We start from the raw sequence: 19,102 nt of genomic DNA on the forward strand, positions 1-19,102 counted from the left end.
CAGTTTTGAAAAAGCTTCCGTTATGAATTTAAAGGGGTGTGCCGGGGGGCAGTACACATTTAAGATCCCATATTCCTCTCCATTTATGAGGGCTTTAATCAAAATATATCGTCCAGATTCGTCTTTTATCTGATTTAGAATTTTCAAAGGGAAGTTCTTCCGGACAAGGATAACGACTCCCCTGCTTTTTGAATTAAAAGAGGAAAAAAAGGCCTGATCAAATCCGCCCTGTCGTAATTTTAAGTGTTCTTTATCCGACAGGTGTGTCTCCTGTAGGAGAGCTATATCAACTCTCTCCTTCTTAAGATTTGATAATATTTTCTTCCTTTTAACTGGCGAATTACTCCCCCTGACATTCCAGGTGCACCACTTAACCGACTGTTCAGCCATAATCATCTGGACAGATCTGAGACCCCTCGGGAGGGGAAACCCTATCTAGAACATCCCGAGCATGGAGCATACAAGATTTACAAAAGTAAAGACTCTCTGATACACTCAAAACAATATAACAAAAAACTCTTTCTAAGTATAAAAAATATAAAACATTCCGAATTGGAGATTTTCTCCCTTGTTCCCAGGGAGCGTCACTTCCTCTCCCACAGTCCATCTTACCCTCTTCCAACCAGTGCCCCACCCTTGACCCAGGTGTTCCTCAATAAAATGAGGAGAATTCAAATATAATATAAAGCTAGAGTTAACAGTGAACACCCCACCCCCACCCACACCCACATCTAAATATATTTGGGAATATTAATACCATATATAACTATAAGATTACAATCTCAACATGTAATACTTAAATATAATACCACAAAATAACAGGGGAAAGAAAAACAACCCCGCTCCTAAAAACAGAAGTAAAATAGAATAAGGTAACCACCTCTCCCCATCAACATTAACCAAACGCCCCAACATATATATATATACATACACACATAGGGGGAAAGATAAGTAAAGATGAAGGGATGTAAACCAAAATAATGGGAAAGGCAGACCAGCGTCCACAATCTCTTACAGTTTATTTAAGAGAGTCCAAGAATTCCTTAGCCTTCTCCGGTGATCCGAAGTTATATATGGATCCTTCGTGGCTAAGGCGTAGTGTCGCTGGATATCGTAAGGAGTACTGAATATTTAAGTCCCTTAAACGCTTCTTCGCCTCATCGAATGCCTTCCTCTTTCGGACCAAAGCTGGGGAGAAGTCCTGGAACAGCATGATCCTGGATCCTTTGTGGGTCATAGCTTGGGGATCTTTTCCCAGATTTCTTGAGGCTTCCAGGAGCATCTGCCTCTCCCTATAGCTCTGCAGCTGGAACAGGACCGGGCGTGGGCGCTGGGTTGAGCCGGGCCCACGTACTGTGACCCGGTAGGCCCATTCTACCCTTACCTGGCCTGATCCATTATGCAGATTTAAAAGTTGTGGCAGCCAATGCTCTAAGAATGCTGTCAGCTGACCTCCCTCTTCCTGCTCAGGCAGGCCCAACAACCGAATATTTTTTCTACGACATCGATTTTCGAGGTCATCAACGTGGTTTTCTAGGTTCTGGACTCGATTCTCGAGAAAACGGATGTGGTCAGCTGTTGATTTTATCCCAGTCTCTGAGGCTGCGACCTTCGACTCCACCTCTCTGACTCGGCACTCCAATTCCTGAATGTCTCTGCCCTGCTTCTGCAGCTCGGCTGATAGTGCTTCTCTGCTCTGCCGAGACTCATTGATAAAAGCATCAATCTTCGCCTCCCACCTGGCAAACATCTCCTCAAAGCTCCTCTTCATTGGTAACTCTCCTGAAGTAGCTGAAGACACCTTTGTTGCAGATGAAGAGGGAGAGGGTGGGGGAGGGGTCCCTGCTTTCTTAGAGCCGCCTGTTCCCTTCCCTTTACTCATTTTCCAGCTAGTATTAGACTATTTAAATGTACTAATAGGTAACTATTTAAGGTTAACAACTATTATAAATGGTTTAGTGAGTGTGGTGGGGGTGGATAGCCCACTTTTCCCAAGTTTTGGGTAGAGCACTGTGGACTCAGTCTTGCTGGGTCGCCGCCATCTTGGATCCCTCCTGGTTAAGACGTTTAAAAGATATTTGGTCAGGTACATAAATAGGAAAGGTTGAGAGGGATGTGGACCAAATGCAGGTAAATGGGACTGCTTTAATTTGGGAAACTTAGTCTGCATGGATGAATTGGATTGAAGGGTCTGTTTCCATGCTGTATGACCTATGAGGTATTTATTTGGTCATCTTGGTAACAGAGAAACTAATTTTGTGGCACAACATATGAGCAGTCAGACTAGAGCCACAGTGTATTCCTCCAGTCCTGCTTTTAACACATGACATATAAATCTTTTCAACAGGCAAATGCTACTTTATTCTCAGGAAGTAGGGGGAGACTGCAGTACCAATGAAGAAGACCTGTTCATTCTGTAAGTAACTAACAGTGCAGACTTGTTGGGAAAGAGAGGAAAAAGGCAATATTAAGACCCAAGTCTGTTCAGGTGGACAAAACTCTAGCTCTGATGAATTCTAATGAACCATGTTAGTCAATTTTATTTGATGTCTAGTCTCAGTGCGTTTCAACCATAAATTGAAATAAATTTAACGGTAGAAAAACTTATTTGATAATGCAAAATTGGATTCCAGGTGTCTAATTTTCCTTAAGTTATCACAAAGAATTGAAAGAATCTAAATATATAGTTATGAATGGCGAGTTATGTCTAATTATGTTCCAATTCAGAATTAATTGCTAAGCAAGGTTGTCAGGTAAATTAAAATGCATAGATCACGGAGCGATCAAGAAGAAATGCTGTGAAATACAGAAATTGGGGAAAGTTTGTAAACTTCTAATTCATTCTTGTCTTCCTGATTGCTAATGAAGAGTAATTTGCTTAGTCTAGATCTGTGATTTTTTTTTAAATGGTTCTCATGTAGATCTTGGAAAGCCTCTAATTGGAGCATTTGTCTGTCTACTAAGTTGGGAGCCATACTGTTTCTGTGAACAGCATGTCTTCAAGCAATTACCACTCTTCATGCATTAAAGCTGTTTGACTCGTCAGCTAGCTAATGTTGTCCCACTTCTCTTGCAGGTTTTTCATGGAACAGAACAATCGAATCTTCCAGCTGTTGCTGGAGGTTTCAGCATGCCAAGATAAAACACTGACAGCTGACCATGTGAGGAGTATGGGGCTGGATCCCCAGGGGGATCGCATCTTCCTGATGGACTTGCTTGAAGTTTATGGCATTGATGTAATGTTGGTTATTGACAATCCTTGTTGCCCATGATCCAAGTGAACTTTGACTAACAAACTGCTATATGAACTGGGAAGGACCAAGACAGGAGGTTTGTATGGATGCATAGAGTTTGAAAAAAAAATAATTAAAACCAAGTGCACTTGTATCATGACTTGCCACAATCTCTTGATTGTGCCCAGGTCAGTTCATGGGTCACTTGTTCTCCTGCCTCTTCAGTTATCTATGTATTTAAAGATTTTTGGAGAACTAATGGGAGAAATTAATGGTTTAACTGGAAGAAAAACACTTCGAAGGAAATTTTATTTATTTGTAGTTTTTGATTTTTCCTTTGACTTTTTTTGCCATTTGCGAATGTGTTGTACAACTATCAGCTGTGAATTAGCACATATGCATGAATGCATTCATATGAATTTATTTCTAGTACATCAGAGACTCCATACTACACCACTGTGAAATGTAGTGAGCCTTCCCTGTTTATCAGGTTTCAACTAAAATTGCATTCTTCTTTTCAGTAAGTCCTCAGTTTGATTTTCTTTAGCTGCTCTGCTTAATGGCTTGCAATGGCCCATTCACTTTTAAACTTGGGGTTTTGTTTTCTAGAACAGGCATTGAAAATTGTCCCTTTGCACAACCTTTAAGACTTATTGGCTGTGATAGATGACTTTGATGTTCCACATGAAAACAAATTTAATCATTAACTGTATGTCCCATGACAATGTGCCATTATTAATTTGAAATGCAAGGAATGAAAGGAAGTGTCTGATCCGGAATAGTTCTCTCTGGTGACAGAACCATCTGCAAATTCATGTTAAACACAAATTCAGTGATTGTTTTCTATGTTTGACTGCATCTTACATCTTGCTGTTAAACAGCAGCTACAAGGGAAAGTTGGAGCCTATTTATGGAGTGATCACTATTTTAAGTGAGAAAAGGTTTCTTCAGCGCTACCTGTAAGGCAGGGTTGCATGGAATAGTTTGCATGCTTTTCATGAAGCCTTTGCATCGTAAGCTGTTTGCTCAGGATGAGACATGGTATTGCTGTACTCCAAACCGTGACCTTCATCTTTATTTCGAATTCTTTGAAATGTTTATGCTGCTTTTGGTAATCATTTAACAAGCAGAAAAATTAACATTAAATTTCAAATACATTTGAAAAAATAAATTTTAATGGTACTTAGAATGTACAAAATAGAAGGACTAAGTAAAGTTTTGAAGAAAGCTATGGAGTTAGAAAGGAAAATGATAACGATTGTTAAAATAGTTGCAGAAATGTTGAAGCTTAGCTTAAAAGAAAATGCAGTGTGAAGGAATGGTGGAGGTACAAAATAAGTATGCATCTCTTTTTCTGTGTTTTTGTATGAATGAGAGGGTAAGATGAGGCTGCTGAGCTACTGGAGAGGACAAGAGATTGCTAAGAAAAGCTGGTGAAACTTAACAATAAATCAGTTACAGACCCGTTTGGCTAGCATTAAATGTTGACAAGTTTTGAAAGTTGGACATGCATACTCATCTAGAAGTATGACAGATGTGCTCAAAATTGAGGGCTTTGATGTAGAAAAATGACGCAAGCTATTTCAGCTGTTTGGTGAATCTGTAGCTAGAAGATATTAAATTAGGCTGATCAAAAAGAATGAGGTTAGTTTTTGGGGACACTTTCTAATTGTGCTTTAGTATGTAAAAATCCAAATTGAATATTAAACAGAGAAATGAATATATGTTTTAAAGGACAATTGGATGGAATATAATGATGGTTGAGAGATACAGGGCTGATTTGGAGTGATTTCTTTGTTCTGTAAAAATTGGAGTTTAATATACAGATTGAATAAAGAAGAATAGTTATGTACCTGCAGGGTATACTCTTATTCTTTAAAAGTGCTGTATGATAATATAGAAAGAAGGCTTTTCAACTTCAAATAATTATCTAATTTCTTTATCTTGTATTCACTCACAAATGTGTAATTCAGGTTGCTTCAGAAGATTATCACAATGTAGAGAGTGGAATATTTTATCACAAGTGACTCTTTGTGTAATTGAGAGATTTCTTTTTCCATTCTGGAGATGATTGAGTTTAAGCTGCCGTAATATGAATCAGGCTGTCAAAACAATTCACTTACGCAAAACCTTCTCGGTTTTCAAACCTCTCTCGGGATTCAAGGGATTTTAAAATTTTCCAGTCAACGCAGATTCTCAATCTTTCAAGCCTGTTGTAATCAATATTGTTTCATTTACTTCGACAATTTTAATGGATTTTCACCAAAGTTTGCCATAGCTCTAATATTTTAATGGGAATGTTCAGAACTCTACTAAAGTCTAAAGTTTGCTTTCCCAAATAACGCATCATGTTTAAAATTTATATTACTTTGTTTAAATCCCTTTGTGGTATTTTTCTAAGAGCACTTGCACAACAAATAATAGGTTATGTCTCACAAATCATTTGGAACTCTTGAAGTGGTTCTTGATTTATTGGACACGAATTGAGTTACAGATATTTTTTGTTAAATTTAAAGGACTGTTAAAACTCATGAAATTAATGATGGGCTAAATAGTGTTGTTGAAAATTATCAATAAATTTTAAATCTCCTTTGAAGAAGATAAGATGGCATTCTGGCAATTCCAGCAGCAGCACAGAGCTACAACCACAAAGGATCATAAGCATTTCTGTCCATTAGGTAGAATCAGTGGTTTTATGTAGCATTGAGGATAACCACTCTCCAAGCGTGGTGGAAGGTGTTACAGCCCTTGTGCTATTGGTTTTATTCTACACCATACTCTAGCTAATTGAACTTGTCAGTCACATTATGACAATTAAATTTCAGTTGGCCAAAGTAAATGCCATTACTGACTAATCAAAGGGAATTATTCAAATGCCTCTAAACAAATTGAAAAATGGGGTAATGAAGGTCACTGACCTAATGGCAGTAAAGTAATGTGTATTGGAACGTGGAAACTATCTACTCAGTAAACGCCCATTAGTAAATTATGAGAGATTTCTGTGTGCTTATTGACCTTACTTCAATTAGCCAATCAATATTAAATTCATCATCAGAGCTCCAAGTATAGGAAAAGTCTCAAGGACATTTAAATTGTTAAGGTCATAGCAAAAATATTGTTAGATTCAATGCTCCATCTTTCAGGAATTAATCCTTTTTGTTTGCATGTTGGGAATATTGGCGCTTCATTACATATACAGTTATATTGTCACACATGCCACTGACTTGAAAATTCAAATCTAGAGAATTTTATATGAAATAATAAACTTGTAATATATTACCACAGGTGCTGAAGTATGGAGTATCTGGTGTATTTTCTCACCAATCACTTGAAGGCAAGACTTGTGTTTTTTGTCTAATTTAAATTTTAGAAATGATATAATTATCCAATAATTTCATGTCTTTAAAAAGTAAGATTCCATTTCAGATATTGAGAGACCAAGATTAGGTTTTATTTTTGAATCTGTGGGCATCAATAATCTGTAAAGTTCCATTCCATTGTAGATCTTTCTAATGGTGACTTGCACTCAATGCCTTTCTATCAGTAACAGTAATTGGGAAGGGAGTGACATTTATTATTGGAATGAAGGGTATTTTTAATGCTGGATTGATTTTTAGTAGTACATTGAATTTATGGGAGCTGCACTTTGGCTATCTTGAGTTTGGAGCCTACACTCCATCATGTAGCTCATCCAAGTGATCATTTTTGTTTACATTTGTGGTCCACCCATTAGTTTTCAGTTTGTGTGTATTGAAGTACTAGTTTTCAAGAAGTATATGGTTACTGTGTGTGTGTGCATTTGCAAACATTTTGTCATTGAGGATGGATATTAAGTTTTCCTACCCTTCCCTATCAGCCAGGGTTGAGAGTTTTTTTTCCTTCGCCACATTGTTAATTTAATATTGCGAGATATATTTAAGCTGAGTACATGCTAGAGCTACACCAACCTACTTGTGTGTTTATTAATACCATTGCTGAATTAACACCTATCACAGCTTATGTCATCTATTCAGTTATATTTTTGAGTATTGGTGTATTTTTCGTTTGGTTTAGCTGTATTTAAGGATATCTTTGACACCTGGCTAGATCTCCTGGTGCTACCAACATGAATAACATTTCTGGCAGTGAACCATTTAATTCTTTTATTCCTTTTAACATTAATATTTATTAATGTAAAGGGTGCAGTTAAGCAGCAATAACCAACTTCCAGTAAAAAGAATAATGACCAAATTGATGGAAGTGTGATTACAACTAAAATATTCTTATTGTAGTTCATGTTTAGTCTGCACTGATAAGTGTTGATGCTGTGTATAAAATCCAAACCAACGCTGCTGTTGTATAGTATGTCCAAGTATTTAACATGTAACCAGATTTTGTAGTCTTTTGTATGTATTGCCTGGTGTCTCTCAACTGTACACTCTGAAATATTCAAAGTTGCATGGACATGAGGTAAATGGTAATTTTACAAAACATGATCACACAATCTGAGTATTGCATTTGTGTACATTCTATGACTGTTTTAAAGCATCACCTCTTAATTTTTAAAACTGATTTTGAAGTATTTTGTTTATGGTTATAAAACAGTCATCTTGGATAGTAAATTATCTATTTTAACAGCATTTAATGGTTTTTTTTCACTTTATTGCACTGGTGTGACATGAATCACCTTATTTGATGTATCCAGCCATAGAGAATCCACAAAACTGGTGAATCAGTCTCAGATATTACTGCACAATAATCACCTTTTAGAACCATTTTAACTAAAGTGCTATTGAAATCCAATCATTTCCAAACATGAAAAGGAATATGTCAGCATCCATGGTGTCTAATTCCTAATAAGATGATCCTATTGAATGGAAAAGCAGACTTGAGGGACTGAATGACTCACTCCTTTTCCTATTAAGGACAATTTTTGCTTTCATTATTACTTTCTGACATTTTTAGTTTGAAAGAGGTTTGATAGAAAGCTTCAAATTTAGGAAACTAAGTCCAGTAAATAGTTTAGTGACTTTTTTTGGTAAAGTGTTTCTGTGCACTCCCAATGCATTTAGACCAAACCCCCTAGCTTTCAGATTGTATTTGATTTTATACTGATACCTTGAAATTGTTTTTCCTCCTTTAATGTAGAAGCTGAAAGCCTGCAGCTAATGTCAGAAAAGAGAGGTGACTTTGTCCTTAGGTATTGATGGGTCAATAATATGACAGTGGTAGTTTTTTTTGTTTTAGTTTGGAAAATTTTGGGAAAATGGTTGATCTTTTTTCACTGCCTCCACTTTTTGATACACTTGTGATAGCTTCATAAAAGCAAATGGCTGTAGCCTGCACAATTTTTGAAATTTTCGTTCTCTAATAAGGTGCATTGTTAATATCGTTAATCAATATGTTATGAGAGTGATGAGAAATCTATACAGCCCCTGCCAATAGTCTGTTGGGATTTTGGTGGAAACCAAGTCTCTAAACATAATGAAGTTATGAAATTTTGTCTTGTTTTGAAAGTTGAAGATTTTAGATTCAAAGTTCATATTGTTATGCCTGAGATTAAGAAATACTTTAGTTACAGAGAGAGCCTTAAATATTGTGTAAGGCGCTATGAAACTTATCTGTATTTCATTGTTAGGATTAGAAGAAAGTAGAGTGCAAAATTTGGATTAAAAAAAAAATACCTGCTGTTGAAATTACTAAAAGGGACTTTTTTTTAATAAAAGCTATATGTGAAGAGATGTAAATTTCTCAATGTCTTCTGTGGATAATTTTGTACTCTGTAAATCTGGATAGATGATGTGCCTAATATATTTTCTAATTAAAAGTTATCTGTAGTAAATCTTGTTTTTGTATCAGATATGATCTGTTGTCAGTGCTGCTCACTATTGAGCCACATCATGCACCTGTAAAAAGAGTATCTCTTTTAAGTTAGCCTGTTTACAATGCACTGCACTTATAACATTGTATTCAAACTTTTTGCAGCTTGTTGTATTAAAGCAAATGCATCAATGCTACGTTAGAAACAGATGATGAAGGTGGCTGGAATGCTTTGTGAAGATTATAAATCTTCAAGTTTGGTTTTATTAGATGGCTTCAGCGATTTTTATAAAGTTCATTGTGATCTTGTGTACAAGGTATAGAGAAAAATCTGTTCTTGTTCCTGTATTCAGCATTGTCAAGCTTTACAGATCAATAAGGTTCATGTGAATCCTTAACATTGTTAGAGTTTAACTCATTTGGAGAGAAAAGCAAATATTAAAGATATATGGCTTTTATGGGTCATTCTGGAAATTTGTGGTGGGCACTGTTATTACTTGATCTACATGGAATACCAGTGAGCCTTAACATCCACTGCTTCTGCACGAGATACATGTTACTCCTATCACTTGTTCCAAAAAGCAGGATGGAATTGTACTGAGCCATTATTGTTTGATAAAATATCCTAAAGTGCCTAAAGGCACAAAGAATAAAATGGGCCTTCTTCAAAAGGTTCATTAGAAGTGACTAACGTTCGATATATAAGGCATGGTTTGTAAAGAAGGTTTTGAGGTTTCAAAAATTGAATTGTGTTTTGGACCTGAGAACATAGTTGACAGAAATGGAATAAAGGTAGGATTTAATGCAGTTAGGATGGGAAGTGATGATTGGGCTGGTGGGGGGGAAGAGGTGAATGACTCAGTGAAAGACTTTAATCGTGGTGGGTGGAAGTCACAAAGGTTGGGTGACGAGTGGGCACGCAGGAGAAAAAGGTGGAGTTCATGGAATTATTTATAGACATGCACAGAAACATTGTAGGTGATGAGAGGGAAGAACAGAGTAAGCAAAATGAGCAGCAATGCTGTTTTGTACTTCAACAGTAAAAACGCTGCCAGCAAAGAGTTGAGAATTATGAGCTTGGATTTGATATACATTGAAGTCAGTGTAGGTTACAGCTGAGGGTATACACAGATTTCAGTCTTATTTTGAACTGTAGTGGCTGCTGTAAAGTGCTTTGGACATATGGTTATTAAAAAGATTAATGTGATCTTTTATTGCTAGCTTAAGAATTAACATTTGCATTATATGCAAGTAATTAGTATTCTGATCAGAGTACCCAGTTGCACTACAGTCCACAATGTGGTGTACGTTGAAACGTTCCCATATGTGCCAGATTGATCATGTAGCACTCTGAAAGGGGCTGTCTAGTGCAACGATCTGCTTATGCCTATTAAAGAAATTTAGAGTGAACAGTGGGGCTGATTAACCTATGTATAAAAAGGTAAGAATGATGAGGAAATGGCACTTGGAGGGAAGGGAATGCAGCCATCAGAGTTTGAAATGAGTTAAAATTAGGCAAGGTTGGGAGTCAGCCAGACAGCGTTGGTGTAATAGATGCTGGGGCTAATGAGCATGTGAAAATCTTTGAAACCTGTCATTTAAGTCCACAGGTCAATGTTCCCAAAGTGGAGTATAATATTCAAGGAGAAATTTAGCTTTAACTCTTCAGAATGCTAAGCAAATTCAGCATGTCCACAATGACTCTTATCAACTTTTACAGATGCACCATAGAAAGCATCCTATCCGGATGCATCTCTGTTTGGTATGGCAATTGTTGTGCCCAAGATTGCAAGAACTTGCTGAGAGTTGTGAACGCAGCTCAATCCATCCATTGCCTCAGTCGACACTTCCCGCAGCCAACGTAATTGCAGACCCTTTCCACCCCGGTTATACTGTCTTTACCCTCTTGCATCAAGTGAAAGACACAAAACTTTGACAATACGTACCAACAGATTCCAGAACAGGTCCTTGCCCGCAGTTATCAGACTTAGGAATGGACCTCTCATATATTAGGTTTGATCTTTCTCTTCACCTTCTCTGTCGTTGTAACACTGTATTCTGCATTCTGTACTATTATCGTGATGTACTTATGTAAGATATTATCTGTCTAGTTTGCATGCAAAGCAAAACTTTTCACTGTCTTAGTATGTGAGAATAAATCAAATAAATTCCTCACTCCACATTTTGTTTTCAGATATCTTCCAAATTTGAGGAATCACTAAAGGGGATCTAACCCCACAATTCAAAAACCTGTTCTTGGGCATAACAGGAAACTTTCTTGAAGTTTGGGCTCTAATTTTTAAAGAACAAAGTTACAAAAATAGACAATGCATTTATGAAGAAAGATCTATCAGAGATGAAAATGTGTTGCTGGAAAAGCGCAGCAGGTCAGGCAGCATCCAAGGAGCAGGAGAATCGACGTTTCGGGCGTGAGCCCTTCTTCAGGTCTATCAGACTCTACTTTAACTTTCACTCTCCAAAGATGCATCCAGACCTACTGCATTTCTCCATTTGTATGACAATGGCTTTGTCCTCTCAATATTTGTTCACGGCAAATCTCTGCTCTTCCAGTGCCGGGTCGTTAGACATCAATTTGACAATTTAGCAAAATTGGGGGAGTCAAAAGAAATGAAACTGGGAGTTATCGACATTTGTATGAAAACTAGTGCTATGTTTTCCAATGATGCCAATGAACAGCATGCCTATCTCTCCCGGCTTATTTTTCAGCTTTTTCCCCCTTGCCAGTGTTGGCTGACACCTGGTATTGCTTACAACTGTGTATGCTTCCAAAAAAGTTTACATTATATAGAATTCTAATGATGACGTGCAGAAAAATGTGTGCTATTCAGAGTTCAGTTCACAATATTAATTGTAAAGCATCTTCATAGCTAGTAAAACTGACACATCATGCATTCTGGTACCATAACACTGCATGTCAGCAGTGCCTTCATGGATAAAATTGCCCTCAAAACCAGTGTTTCTGACAGTATTACTGGTGTCATAATCAATATTTCTGTATTACTGCTGCCCTGACTGGTTTTATTGGTGGGCACATACAGTAAAGCATATAGAATACTTGTATCGAATGCAAAATTGCTGGAAAAACTCAGCCAGTCTGGCAGTATCTGGAAAGAAATTGAGCTGAAGTGTCAGGTCCAGTAACCCCCCTCATGAACTGATTATAGCTAGGAAAAAAGTTTGTATTTATGCAGAAGATCAGTTGGGATGGCGGTGGGGAGGTGGAGTAAACCCTTTTCCTCTAGGGCACCATGGTCCCCTCCTCCTTCACTCTGAGCACATCCCCACAGCACATTTGCACCTTCCCCTGCAATTGCAGAACGTATATCACCTGTACATTTACTTCCTCCCTTCTCACTAACCAAGGTGGTTCACAGACTCCCAGCCAAACTGCTTGTTCTGAGGTGCTGTGGAGTCCATAGACCATGTATACATGCGATGTGGGTGTTTGCACTCTCTCCTTAGTTTTCTGGAAAACCACCTCCTCTGTTTTTGATTGCACTTCAGTCCCACTCACCTGTTCTTTGGGTACCTCGTATGGAGGGGGGAGGGTAGATCACAGGCCCTCCACGTGGGTCTGCTCCTGGGCCTGGCCGTAAACAGGTCCAGGCAGCAGATCGTGGAGGGGGTTGTTATGGCCAATTGCCTGTCCCTATTCTGTGGCTACGTACAAGCCCGGGTGTCTTTGGAAAAGGAACGTGCGGTGTCTACCAACACTCGAGCCATTCAGGGAGTGGAGTGTTTTATTTCCCCCTCCAACTCTATTTTGATTTAATCCCTGCCTTTCCCTTCACTTTTTGCTGATCACGCAGCATTGCCCTTTGATGAGAAAGGCATTATGTGTCACTGACACTTAGGTGTTTCTTTTCCTGCTGGTGTAATATTAATAAGGATTTACACACTTGTTTGTTCATCACTGTGTCAGTTGCAGTTAGGCAGTAGTGTGGGGATAAAGAGGAATAAAAAGGGAAAAAAAATTAAACCAGAAGATAGCGTCTCCTTGGTTTATGGGGAAAATATATTACCAGGAGATTTGGAATCCCTCCGTCTAGAGATGGAGTTACTGTTGCTGTTGGTTTCAGCTTTTTTTTTTGTGGGGGGGGGGGAGAACTTGATTCCTGAACTGACTGGTTTACAAAGCCAGTTTCGCTAACTAGTATTCCTTTTTTTTGTGAGCAAAAGAAAAATCAAAATATACTGCATTTGCTGCCCATAATGGGGTCTCCTGTACTCTGGGGAAATGACACACAGACTGGGTTACTGCTTTGCACTGTGTTCTGCCTGCATAAGTGACCATGAGCCTTCAGATGCATAGCCACTTCAACACATGACCATGATCCCTTGATAGCACATGTCTCAGGGTTGCGGCAGTGCTTCAGGAAAGAGATTTATAGAATTGGAGGCAAAAATGGTGCAGGACTCAAGGTTCAAACATGGACTGGGAAGAGGATTTAAAAAGAACAAAATAGAAAATTGAATGGAAGCAAAAACTGAAGTTATAAATTTTAAAAACATAATGTTTTTAAGTTTTAAGATTTTACTGTGGTTACCTAGAAAATTGAAGCAATGTAATTTTAAGGAGCAACAGCGCCACCTAGTGTTGGTTAAAGAGAGCATTGTTAACAATGAAGAATAACTTTGAGCCAATATTAAGAGTACTAATGATAAAGGCTGATTTCTTTTCAATGGCAACCAGTTCAATGTTAGCAAAACACTTGAGCAGGATCTGCCCAGCTTGATTTTGATTGCAACATCCTGATATTGAAGGTAATTGAAATCTAATATATTGTGAAAATTCAATATTGCTTTTGCACTTGTTTCCACTGAGAGAAATGATAAAAGTGCATAAACAGTGGTTTAAAATGATGGAGTCTTCGAACAACTTGAACACTTGAGACAAACAGTATATGTTGCAGTCAAGAATGGTTTATCTGCTAATGAAGATACTGCTGAGAGGGTAGAGTCATCATAGAGATGTACAGCACGGAAACAGACCCTTTGGTCCAACCCGTCCATGCTGACCAGATATCCCAACCCAATCTAGTCCCACCTGCCAGCACCTGGCCCCTATCCCTCCAAACCCTTCCTATTCATATAACCATCCAGATGCCTTTTAAATGTTGCAACTGTACTAGCCTCTACCACATCTACTGGCAACTCATTCCATACACATACCAGCCTCTGCGTGAAAACATTACTACTTAGTGTTCTTTTATATCTTTCCCCTCTCACCGTCTTCTTTGAAATAGTATTATAAAATTTATTACACCCATTTGAGGGGGCAGACGTAGTCTTGGTTTAAAGTCTTGTTCGACAAAAGGAAGTAAAACCCACACTTATTTGCAAAAGAATGCAGGGGAAACTCACTTCTTTGAAATGAAATCTTATGCTTGCCTCCTAGACGCTACCTTAAATCCAACCCATTTTTTTGAGCCCAGGTTCATTTTTCAAGCAGAATAGATGCCTGGTGGGTATCAAAAGAATTCTATCAAAGGAATACTTCCAATACTGGAAAAGTGGCTTATTGCAGGGGGACTGTTATTACATACACAAACACACGACCAGCACCTTTAAAATACTGAGAAGCCATGAAAACAAAACAAATAACCTGAATTTGTATGTTGTAATCAAAAACTTTGATGAAAAGCAAGTAAATTACCTCATAATAAGTATATCTAATAACATATGTCACAATAAATATACAAGGCTTTGTAAAATATGATCAATTCCATCAATATGTCTAGAATATTACATATTGTGTTTAAATAAATCCAATTCGAAAGTTTTCAATAAACGTGGTCACAGTATCAGACTGATAATATTGGTTCAAATGTAAATTAGATTTATTTCAGAAAAAAGGTGTTTTATAATGGAATTAATGAGTAATTTGAAGCATGAAATAATGAGCACAGTGAGCACTGAATAAATTTGACACTAGACCAATGCTTTCCATAGTTTTCCAACACCAGCTTTGATTTGTGTCATTTTTAGTCTTTATAGATTAAGTGACTGCTGTAATTAGTCAGCAATTTCTTTATCAGTAAATTATGTAACTACTATGATAATAGAAGGCACTATCGATAGCAATTTTGTTCAGCAATTCCTATGTATCTCTAATAGATTTCATAAATTATAATTCTAATGTGTATATGGGAATGTCTTCAGTGTAAAAATGATTGTTCAAACTACTTGTTACATATCTTGAAACAATGTAGGAAAGAGCTTGTTGCAGGCTTCAGACACAGAAAACGTCATGTGGCCTAAACAGCTATGAGTGATGTGAAATTATTGAAATGGTGGCATTGCGCCAAAAAATGGATGAGAAAATGTTTAGTAGCCATGATGTGATCAGACCTGTATCACTTCTACTGGATAAATTTAGGAATGCAATCATGGCACTTTACAAAGTCACGACATACAAACATACAAAATAGGAGATGAAGTAGACAGATGAGGTGAGACCCCTTGAGTCTGCTCCATAATGCAATAACACCTATTTATGTTTTGAATTCCACATTCCCATCTACCCCCAATACCCATACCTAACAAGAATCTATCTCTTTGCCTTAAAATATTTAATGACACTGCTTTCCCTATGTTCTGAAGCACTATTCCTAAGTAGCACAATTCTTTGAGAGAAAGAAGTTCTAATTTCTGTCTTAAAAACATCACCCCTAATTTTAAAACAGTGTGCCCAATGTTCTGGATACCCACAAGAGAAACATCCTTACCAGGCTCACCTGGTCAAGACCATTCAGGTTCTTATATACTTCAATCAAATCACTCATTACTCTTCTAACCTCCAACTAGAAGCAAGCCAGCCTCACAACCTTTCCTTTATCACTTAATCCCATGCATCAATTTATTAAATCTCCTCAGAACTGTGTCCGATGCCTTTACATCATTTCTTAAATCCAGAGATCAAAACTGCACACAGTGTTCAAGATATGATCTCACCAATGCCCTGTATAACAAGTGTAATATCCTTTTTATGGATCACTCCTTAATAAAGGATAACATCCCATTAGCCTCCTTGAGTAATGTTGGAGGGAGAGATATCAACATGATTCTTGAGTTCTGTGTTTAGGAGCACAATTGACCTTTATTCAGAGAATCCTACAAATGTAGTGTGGGAGAGGACCTTCTCTAGAACACTAGTCCTCTCAACGAAGTACAATATCTTATATATTCTGCATAACAAAATTACATGCAACGTTGATGTCATTGTTAGTCACATACCCCAAATGTGCAGAACCAATCCTGTAAACGTACAATCAATGACGGTCAACTCTATGGATAGCCCTAGTTCATCCCATAGTCTCATGATGTTTACCAGATACCTTTATCATCTGTCTTAGGGATCTTACAATGCATCTCTTTCAATCACATTCCAGCGCTGACAGTTATATCTCTTCCTAGACATTTGCCAGTTGCAACACATTAATTGCCAATAAAATGGATATTTAACTTATTACTTTGAACTCTTCCAAATTCTGTGTTGCAATATATATTCCCTACTAACCTTATCACAAACGATACAAAGGATGCTAATTTCTGCCAATCGTTATAAAATCACACTACTATGACAAAGCTGCCCAATGGGGCAATGCTTCTTTCCTCTCTCTCCTTGGGAGATCAAACAAATACAGAGTCTCTGTCTTGCAGCTACAGTTTGTGACCTCTGCTATTTGCATGCTCTAAGTTAGTTTTAAACAACATTTTTACTCTTGGATGAACCTTTCTCTCTCTCTTCTAAACTAAATATCTTTTCTAAATAAGACAGCATCTATTCAAATTGCATTGCTAAGGGTGAAATTTAATCATTTGCACAGCACTATCAAATCATTAAAAGAAACTGATTTGGATTCTCAAGATAAAAAAGGACATGACCTTACTCCCACTATTATCTTATTATTTGTCTCTGTCATTCTTTGGATGCAAGGATCTGCTCAAATTGTCTACAGCTGAGCTATGCTGTTTGCTCAGCTGGAAAGTTGCAATTGTTTATCTCTCCACAGTCACAATGACTGCTTTATGACTGTTCTCTCCCCTGGACGATTGTTTGAGCTGTGTTGGTCATCTCTATGTTGAGCATTGCTTCATGAGGGTCAGAACATCCACTCTGTAACTGTTGTAAACAATTACTGCAAAGGGAAGTAGTAGTCTGCTAAGGTGCATTGTTCAGTGGGTCCTCTGGTTTTCTCTGGGCCCACTTCTCAGCCAACTGAACTAATTTCTGTAAACCAGAATCAGAGAATGTACACATAAAACAAACCTGGTGAACACATGTTTCACTCTATTAATCTCATGGAAAACATCAATGTAATTATGCAAGTCCATGTGTTTGCAAAAATTTGTTGACTATGTATTTTACATAGATAGTTTAATTTAATACATTATAATCTGATGTTAAAGCTGGTCTCCTCTCTGCAAGGACAGACCACTATAAATGCCAGAAGAAACATCAAAGAAGCGCTTCGCAGGAGGCTCCACAGCACTGATGATGTCTCCTAGCCAGGGGACGAAACGTTTGCAACAAAAACTTCCAGTTCGGCGAACAAAACCACTACAAGCACCCGAGCTACAAATCTTCGCACAAACTTTGGTCTCCGCTCTATTTCTTCTACACATTGGGTAGCACGGATAAGAAAGCATCTGAGCATGAAAGCCCATCACTAGTCCTCCTTGAATTAAGAGTCTAATGATAACCACAAATCCAATGTTGATTGTTGAAAAAGCCTATTTGGTTCACTAATGTCCTTTAGGGAAGGATACTGCCCTCTTTATCTGGTCTGGTCTCCATATGATTCCAGACCCACAGCAATGTGGTTGACTATTAACTGCACTCAGGGCAATTATGGATGGGCAATAAATGTGACCCAGCCAGCAATGCATGATCCTGTGAATGAGTTTTTAAAAATCCCAATCACTCACTACCATCTCCTCGCACTGTCACGTCTTTGTTCTTGTTGCTTCCCTTGCAATCACCAATTCATTGCCAATATGGTCCTCATTCCTGATCAGTTCCAACTCAACTATTCCCTCACTTCTATTGCAACCATATGCTTTCCTCTCCATTCTGCTCTTGGGGACACTTACCTGTTCCCACAACAGGGGAAAAGGGAAGACAAGTTTAAGGGATGATAACTGCAATGGTTGAGATTCTAATCTTGCAGAGTAATCAAGGCTAGAGATAGCAGAATAGATGCTAGCTGAGCAGGAGCCAGAGCACAGAAAATATAGAGGTTTGGTGATTCTTTTCTTATCTCTAGTTTCCCAATATATATATTTTGATAACATAAAGTCAGTTCACTCTTGCATCAAGAAATATGTGAGGTAGTCTGTTGTGTCACCATAGTCTTACCAGACTACAGGGGCTGCTCTCTCATTAGAGAGAAGCAGTTGGTGCTGATTTAACCTAAGAGCTATTAGATCTCAGGTTAGGGAAGAGGTTGAGAAGGACAGTCCTTCATGTTAACCTCAAGCTAGAGATGGGAATTGAACCCACACTGTTGGTATCACACTGCTCTGCAAACCAATAATCCAGCCAACTAAGCTAAATCAATTCCCATAACAGGCAGGATAAGGGAGTTAAAGCCACAATCTGGTCAGCTAAGATCTGATGTCATGGCACATTGACTTGTTGGACCAAATGGTCTACTCTAACTCTTATTTCTTATGTTCTTATGAAATAAGCTGGAGTGCTCTATCATTGACAGATTGTCACCTTTCTGAGAGAATGGAGGTAGCTGGCTTGTTTTGGAGTACAACTGAATGCTATTCTTCTGTCTCTGGCAGTGAGTGTATCAGTCTTGATTGCTAACAATTGTGAATGGCAACAATTTGTGCACCTGTATAAGTTTTTATTTGAATTTGATGGTTCACAAAATTGATTGCTCAAATATGATTTTGCGATCCCTTTAACTAAACAAGATCTTCTCACAACTGTGGGATATAGGTAAAGTAGTGTTACTTCTGCAATTATAATTACTTATGCAAGGTAAATGAACTCACACCAGTGTGTAATTGTTTCAACTAAGAGCTGAGTCAAC

General features: G+C 37.9%; 1 protein-coding gene across 2 annotated transcripts in view; it reads left to right on the forward strand.

Annotated features, from left to right (window-relative positions):
* The window catches only part of dennd11 (DENN domain containing 11), a 31,967-nt gene extending 26,465 nt beyond the window's left edge, over window positions 1-5,502 (forward strand). Inside the window, exons 8-9 of one of the 2 annotated variants that reach the window (XM_060839844.1) lie at window positions 2,348-2,416; window positions 3,077-5,502. In XM_060839844.1, the coding sequence (XP_060695827.1) occupies window positions 2,348-2,416; window positions 3,077-3,272 (265 nt within the window). In that variant the 3' untranslated portion in view covers window positions 3,273-5,502. The remainder of the gene's footprint in view (window positions 1-2,347; window positions 2,417-3,076) is intronic. The other variant, XM_060839845.1, reaches the window with a different exon arrangement.
* Window positions 5,503-19,102: the final 13,600 nt, after the last annotated feature.

Source organism: Hemiscyllium ocellatum, chromosome 19 (assembly GCF_020745735.1).
Source record: "Hemiscyllium ocellatum isolate sHemOce1 chromosome 19, sHemOce1.pat.X.cur, whole genome shotgun sequence".
Lineage (NCBI taxonomy): Eukaryota > Metazoa > Chordata > Chondrichthyes > Orectolobiformes > Hemiscylliidae > Hemiscyllium > Hemiscyllium ocellatum.